The sequence below is a fragment of the Rhinatrema bivittatum genome, chromosome 7 (genome assembly GCF_901001135.1).
Source record: "Rhinatrema bivittatum chromosome 7, aRhiBiv1.1, whole genome shotgun sequence".
NCBI lineage: Eukaryota > Metazoa > Chordata > Amphibia > Gymnophiona > Rhinatrematidae > Rhinatrema > Rhinatrema bivittatum.
In genome coordinates, this window is record NC_042621.1 from 154,383,247 (window position 1) to 154,390,899 (window position 7,653).

Consider the following 7,653-nt stretch of genomic DNA (forward strand, 5'->3'; position numbering starts at 1 on the left):
CCTGCCCCTCATTACCGCATTTTTCTAAAGTAAAATAGGCCTGCGATACTTTAGAAAATGAGGTCCAAAATCTAGAAATATGAATACCAATAACAGAAAACACACTAATAAAAATAAATATTTTTAAAGTTGATAAATACAACATCTGTTAATTAAAAACCCACACATTTTTTTAAAAATTCTCAAACACCAATAAAATTTTAAACACCAGACATCAAATACCCAATAATTATCTAATAAAGATTTTAAAAATCCCCTGATCTCACACACATGCATATTCTCTCTCAGATTTACATACATTGTATAGGAACCAACTTTCAAAATGATTTGGGTGCTAAACTCAATACAAAATACCCCTCCATGATTAAAGTGAAGGCATTCACTCAATATTGGGTGTACTGAAGCACCCACAGAGCTGGCATCTCACTCACACGCTCTCTCCCATGCTCACACATGCATACTCACATTCTCATGCTCTCATACTCACAAACTGTCTCATGCACATACATGCTCATTTACACATTCTCACACTAACTCATAGCACTTTCATTCTCCCTACACTCGGCCTTCTGAATAAGTAAAGAAAAAAAAGTTTTACTTATACCGGTGGTCAGGGGGATCCAGGAAGGCTGCCTGTTGATGCCCCAAAGCCAAGGGACACCTCAGGGAAGAGGCAGGCTGACAAAGCCCAATGTTGGGGAATGGAAGTGTTATTTTTTGCTGCAGTCCAAGCACAAAGTGGGCCTACAGCACAGAGCAATGGGACTGCCGGTGAGGCAGCGGCATTGATGTCTACTGGCTGCCTCATGCCACTCAAAAACAGGCAGAGATGAGAGCAGAAGCAGCGTTTTCCAACCACTGTGGTGCTGCTGGGGAAAAAAAAAAAGTTCCCAGAGGAGTGTGAGAGGCTGGCCCCATGGGCCGCTGTTATAGTAAAAACTAGAGAGAAGAAATAAGCAGAGCACCTCAAGGGAGGATCCAGCTTTCTGAAAACAGCTGCTGTGTGGGGTGTGTTGGTCGCAGTAGCTCTACATGTATGGGGACGTCAGCACCAAGCCACCATGGCATGCCCGAAGCCCTGACAGGCCAATCTGCCTCAATCACCATCTTTCATAAAAAAAAACATTAAACAATACAATCAAGAAAAATCAAACCGATCATAATAAAAACATACCAAAAGTGATTTAAAAAAAGCTGACAAATAGAACTCATAAATTTTTTTAAAAAAAGTTCCCAACATTAAAATTAAAAAAAAAAAAAAGAAGGAGTAGACACATGAAATAATACCCAATAATTACAGCTAAGGATAAAAAATTCCATATTTCATAAATGAGAACTTTTGATTTCCAGACACCCTGAGATTGTATTAGTGGCAGGAGTGGGCAGAACATAAACTTTGTCCGCTCTCTCTTGTATATACAGACTAACATACACATGTTCACTCTCACACACTCTCCTCTCTCTGGAACACATAAACAGGCTGATACAGAAAAAGTTGCGGGAGAGTGGGCAAAGTGCCTGCTCTCCCGGCACGTGCACAGGCCACTCTCCTGGGTGTGCGATTCAGGAGGGTGGCCTATGCAAATTAGGGCCCACGGTAAAAAGAGGCGCTAGGGACACTAGCGCGTCCCTAGCGCCTCTTTTTGGACAGGAGCGGCGGCTGTCAGCAAGTTTGACAGCAGACTCTCAATTTTGCCGGCGTCTGTTCTCAAACCTGCTGACAGCCACGGGTTCGGAAACTGGACGCCAGCAAAATTGAGCATCCGGTTTTCAACCTGCAAGCTGACTTTACATTTTTTATTATTTTTAAATTTTGGGACCTCCCACTTAATATCACCATGATATTTACAGGTCGATACAGTAAAGTGTGCTCCGGAGCGCACTGTCAGCCTGCTCTGGACGCGTGTTTTCCCTTACCCCTTATTCAGTAAGGGGAGGAAAACACGCGGCCCACCCGTGGCACCTAATAGCGCCCTGAACATGCAAATGCATGTTGATGGCCCTATTAGGTATGCGCGCGCGATTCAGTAAGTAAAATGTGGAGCCAAGCCGCACATTTTACTCTAAGAAATTAGCGCCGACCTTTGGGTCGGCGCTAATTTCTTCCGGCGCCAGGAAAGTGCACAGAAAAGCAGTAAAAACTGCTTTTCTGTTCACCCTCCGACTTAATATCATAGCGATATTAAGTCGGAGGTCCCCAAAAGTAAAAAAAAAAAAAATAAATTTGAATTTGGCCCGCGGCTGTCGGGCCGAAAACCGGACGCTCAATTTTGCCGGCGTCCGGTTTCCGAGCCCGTGGCTGTCAGCGGGCTCGAGAACCGACGCCGGCAAAATTGAGCGTCGGCTGTCAAACCCGCTGACAGCCGCCGCTCCTGACAAAAAGGAGGTGCTAGGGACGCGCTAGTGTCCCTAGCACCTCCTTTTCCCCGTTTTTCCCGCGTCACCTCATTTAAATACTGAATCGCCCGCACCGGCGAGGGGCCGGTGCGCGCGCCGGGAGAGTGGGCGTTCGTCTGCTCTCCCGCGGTCTTACAGTATCGACCTGTAAGTCGGAGGGTGCACAGAAAAGCAGTTTTTACTGCTTTTCTGGCACTTTCCTGGTGCCGGCAGAAATTAGCGCCTACCTTTGGATAGGCGCTAATTTCTGAAAATAAAATGTGCAGCTTGGCTGCACTATTTACTTTCTGTATTGCGCAGGAATGACTAATAGGGCCATCAACATGCATTTGCATGTTGCGGGTGCTATTAGTCGGGGGGGGGGGGGGGGGTTGGACGCACCTTTACGAAGCGCTATTACCCCTTACTGAATAAGGGGTAAGGCTAGCGCGTCGAAAACATGCGTCCAAATGCAGGTTAACAGTGCGCTCCGTACTGTATCGGCCTGAAACTGCAGTAGCCTTAACCTTCAGCCCGTGCAGCCGATGAGACTTCTCCTTCCTCTCTGGGCAAGGGCTGGCGCTGCACCTGCTCTTTTCTTCTGGACACATGGGCCAACGCTGCGCTTGCTTCTTTTGGCTGCAGCGATGATGCCATTTTCTTCCTACCCTGGCGGGCCCAAATAACACAACTTCCTCTCCTAGGCCCACGAGGGCAGGAAAAACAAGAAGTCGCAGTCTTGCCACTGCTGTGCCACCCCCAGAACTCCGATACTCTAGGCATCCGCCTAGTTCTTTTACTGGCCCTGCAAGCGTTCCCACATATTTTTAATCCCTCGCTACTTCCCATTCTTTTCCTGTCAATCTCCTCTTTCCTTTCTTCTCACCCTTTCCCTCACCCTACCCTCTTCTCTCCACTTACTCTTCCCTTTCTCGATTCCCCTTCTTTCTAAGGGAGGGGAAGGAGAGTGTGGCAAGGGTTCACTCACGCCCCTTCCCTCGCAGTACCTTTCCTCCTCAGAGTTCTTCCTGTCCGCGTGGCATTGGAACCCTTCGGACACGTCATCCCTTTACTCTGCCGCGGTTTATTCTTTCCTGCCCGCGGGTGGTGAGAATCCAGCGGGTACGTCATCAAAACCGTACAGCTGGTGGGAATGGTTGCAGCAGGGTGAGGCGACCGCGAAAAGAACCTTTTGAGGACATGGTTTGCCGCCCCACCCTGACCGGCTTACCTTTCAATCCCTGCAGGCGATGCTTCCTATGCCCCACGAACCCGCAAGCCTCGTAAGGGCCGAACCGAAGCGTCACCTGAGCGTTCCGCGGCATAACCCTAAAGCAGCGGGTGCGCGAGAGCCACCTTAACCCAACAGGCAAATGTGACGTCACACCTAACGACGCGAGCCTACAAACTACGCCGCCCAAGCGTTGCTGAGGAAGCGGATGGGGACGCATGCGCGCAGGTAGTGGATTTATTGCGGCATGGTCTTGAAGTTTCTGAGGCTGGAAAAAACTATTGTTAAATGTGATAAAGAGGCTTTTCATTTTAAGTTATGAAAAATCTAGAAGCTAAATACTTCGTTATCCAGAAGTTAATTAGCCACAACTATATTATCTTTTTTATTAGTTGGGAAAAGCACTACATTCTATACTTACCTTTTCCTTTTAGAAATTCTAAACATTTTTTTAAAATGATAAATGAGGAAAGAAAGAAATATACATGTAAGACAATTGGCTTGCTTGCTGTCTGTGAACCCCCGGAAGAGAGGGTTAAAGAACATGCTACCATTTAAGTGAACTATAGCAGTAAAAAAAAGGAGGACAATGCAGCCTTATAACATGAGCCAGCAGCCCAGGGAATTTAGAGTGAGATTTTTTTTTTTAAATTTATAAATGTCTTCAACTTACTTTTAATAGAAAAAAAAAACATCTCACTAAGGCAACAGTAAACAATGATAGAGAGTTTTATATCACATACAAATGGAAAAATACACAGATGGGACTAATTGAGATTGAAAAGGTTGCCAGGCCTCTTATTGTGAAGGTGCTTAAATGACGTTAAATAGATGACTCAGAGATTCAGGTAGGAATTTTGCATGTCACAGCCCTGAGGACTGCTGTTGGTGATTTGCAGTGAAATATCACTTTAAATCCAAGGATAACAAAATCCTAAATTGCAGAACTATAACTGGAAAAGTCCTTCATTAGAGAATTCTAAATGAGAGAGGGATTTGTGAGAAAAATGTATTCTCACCCTGACTGCAAAGGGAGTCAGACTCTTAGGTACCCAATTATCAGACAACAAAAGAAAGCCAGGTAAGATGAAAGGGAATATGCACATTCTCTTTCCTTGGTTCTGCTTGAATTTTAGCTTTTTTTTTTCGCTGAGAAAAGGTGACCTGTCTAGGGTCCACTAACATGGGGAAAAAAAAGCTAGGTAGGATGGAAGGGGTGTGCTCATATTCCTTTCATATGGTCCTGCCTGGGTTTTGGCATTTTGGTTGAGGAAAATCATCCAGGCTGGGTAATTGCAAATGATTGGCCATGAGCTTAGTGGAGCTCTAAACCCAAGCCACAAAAAGCCTTCCTACCAAGAGAGAGGAACTAAAGGATAGTGGCACATCTGAGGTGGAGAGGTCCCCGTTGAGTGAGGGGACCCCAGTGGCAGATCAAGCAGTTTAGATACAACAGACCCCCCCCCCCCCACGCCAATACTGCCCATCAGCCCAGTTGCATCTTTTCACACTGATGAGGCTTGGGATAAAAGGGGGGAGGATAATAATAACATTTGATTAAATGGGAACTCAAGAGGTTCCTTCTATTCTGTTTGATGATATATGGTGGGGGCCAACAATCTCAAATTGCCAAATATTAAATGTTCTTGCTATCTTGTTGAAATGTATATAGTTGTGTGGCCTGAAACTACTAACCACGAGTAGGTAAGTGTGCTGTTTGACATCCCATTTTCTATCAGGCCAATACAGTGCACTGTTAAGCGGCATTTGGACGCGCATGTTGATGGCCCTATTAGTCATTCCCGCGCGATACAGCCAAGCTGCACATTTTACTTTAAGAAATTAGCACCTACCCAAAGGTAGGCGTTAATTTCTGCCGGCGCCGGGGAAGTGCAAAGAAAAGCAGTAAAAACTGCTTTTCTGTGCACCCTCCGACTTAATATCATGGCGATATTACTGCTTTTCTGTGCACCCTCCGACTTAATATCATGGCGATATTAAGTTGGAGGTCCCAAAAGTTTAAAAAAAAGTTAAAAATTAAAAAAAAAAAAATTAAAATCAGCCCGCAGCTCGTGGGTTGAAAACCGGATGCTCAATTTTGCCGGAGTCCGCTTTCCGAACCCGTGGCTGTCAGCTCGAGAACTGATGCCGGAAAAATTGAGCGTCGACTGTCAAACCCACTGACAGCCGCCACTCCTATCCAAAAAGAGGCGCTAGGGACGTGCTAGTGTCCCTAGCGCCTCTTTTTACCGCGGGCTCTAATTTAAATATTTTGGTTTACTGAATTGTGCACACAGGACACTGGCCTGTGCGTGCGCCGGGAGAGCAGGCGCTCTCCCGCGATCTTTACTGTATCAGCCTGTATGTGCATACTCATGTAGAAATGTATATACTTGTATAGTCTAATAAACCTGTATATATGTGTACATACTGCCAGCCTTGTTCACAGTCCCATTTGTTTCCTGGGGTGAAGGGACGGAAATCCCACCCACTAATACCTTCTTCCCCAGATGGAGGCACCAGGCACCAAGAATGTGAGGACTGAAGGAGTCTGCCCTGGGAGGGCTCCTGCCAGGTCTGTCCCAGACCCAGAAATGCCCTGCAAGGTAAGCAGTCAAGGGGGCGTTACATCTGCTTCAACGGCAGGGGGGAAAGAGGAAAAGGGGATTGGATTCAGACAGCAACCAGCAAGGACCCTGAGTTTTATGATCTGGGGAAACAAGCATGGAGGTAACTTGCTAATGCAGCTGTTACTACCCTTTACCAATAAACCTGATACTTTTGATCCAATTTCATCATTGCTCTCTGCTTCAACAAGAGATAATAGTGAATTGGGTTCAGACAGCAATAAACAAGGGCCCTGACTTTTATTGTCTGAGAAACTGATAAGTATGGGGGTGACCTGTGCGGTGCAGCGGGTGCTGCCGTGGGCTTGCTGGGCAGACTGGATGGACCATTTGGTCTTTTGTTGCCGTCATTTCTATGTTTCTATGTTTGATGGCAATGACAACCTGTTTATCACTGGATGTTTTTCTTATGTTTGGCTGAAAAACCAGTATTGGTAAATAAGGTTTGCATTTTAGGGTTGCACTGAGATGCATTTATGCTTATATTGAAAGAGAAAGAGGTCAATTTAGTTCTCTTATTTTTTTCTTCCAGAGAGGAAACTTATTGGGGAAAGAGGCAAGTGTTCCGCAGCAACTTGGGGCTGTGTGGGGAGAAAGGTACGTCTTTCCCCAGCATCTTGGAACTTGGAGAGAGGCAAACCTTTAGATGTTTCTTTGGGCCAGGTGGGAAGTCAGGCTGGTCTTTTGTTGCATCTTGGGGGCCAACGGGAAGACACACAAACCTTCTGAATCTTCTTGAGGCGAAATGTGGAGAGAGGAGTACCTACTTTTGGCTTTTCAAGGCCAGACAGAAAGGGACGCAGACAGACATTCTGTGGTACCTTTAGGGCCGAAGGAGGAAAGCAGGCCTTGTGGCTCCTTGGGTTTGGCCAGGGAGGGAGGTAGGCCGGCCATCCATGGTTCTTCAGACTGGATGGCACATAAGATTTGCCATACTGGTTCTAGCCAAAAGTCCATCAAGCTCAGTATCCTGTTTGCAACAGGATACTGAGCAACAGGTAGGATCCCAAAAGGTCGATAGATTCCATGCTGCTTATCTCGGGGATAAGCAGTGGATTTTCCCCAACTCCACCTTAATAATGGTTTATGGATTTTTCCTCTAGGAACTTGTCCAGATCTTTTTAAAACCATTCTCCATTAACGGCTTTTACCATATTTCTCTGGCATTGAATTCCAGATCTTAAATATGTTGAGTAAAAAAATATTTTCTCCTATTTATTTTAAATGTACTACACAGTCATTGTGTGTCCCTTCATCTATGTACATTTTGAAGGAGTAAACCAATTTGCATTTACCTGTTCTACTCCACTCATAACAAAATCATATCTCCCCTGAGTCATCTTTTCTTCAAGTTGAAAAGCCCTAATCTCTTTAGCTTTTCCTCATAGTGGAATCATTCCATCCCCTTTATCATTTTGG

General features: G+C 45.5%; 1 protein-coding gene and 1 long non-coding RNA gene across 3 annotated transcripts in view; one reads left to right on the plus strand and one right to left on the minus strand.

Annotated features, from left to right (window-relative positions):
- The window catches only part of C7H10orf53 (chromosome 7 C10orf53 homolog), a 54,048-nt gene extending 50,219 nt beyond the window's left edge, over window positions 1-3,829 (minus strand). The window contains exon 1 of one of the 2 annotated variants that reach the window (XM_029609447.1): window positions 3,608-3,829. In XM_029609447.1, the coding sequence (XP_029465307.1) occupies window positions 3,608-3,827 (220 nt within the window). In that variant the 5' untranslated portion in view covers window positions 3,828-3,829. Of the gene's footprint in view, window positions 1-3,383; window positions 3,539-3,607 lie in introns of those variants that run through there. The other variant, XM_029609448.1, reaches the window with a different exon arrangement.
- On the plus strand, window positions 3,698-6,833 carry LOC115095547. Its single transcript, XR_003857805.1, has 3 exons — window positions 3,698-3,835; window positions 6,081-6,213; window positions 6,767-6,833. It is a non-coding gene; the product is annotated as an uncharacterized LOC115095547 (long non-coding RNA).
- Window positions 6,834-7,653: the final 820 nt, after the last annotated feature.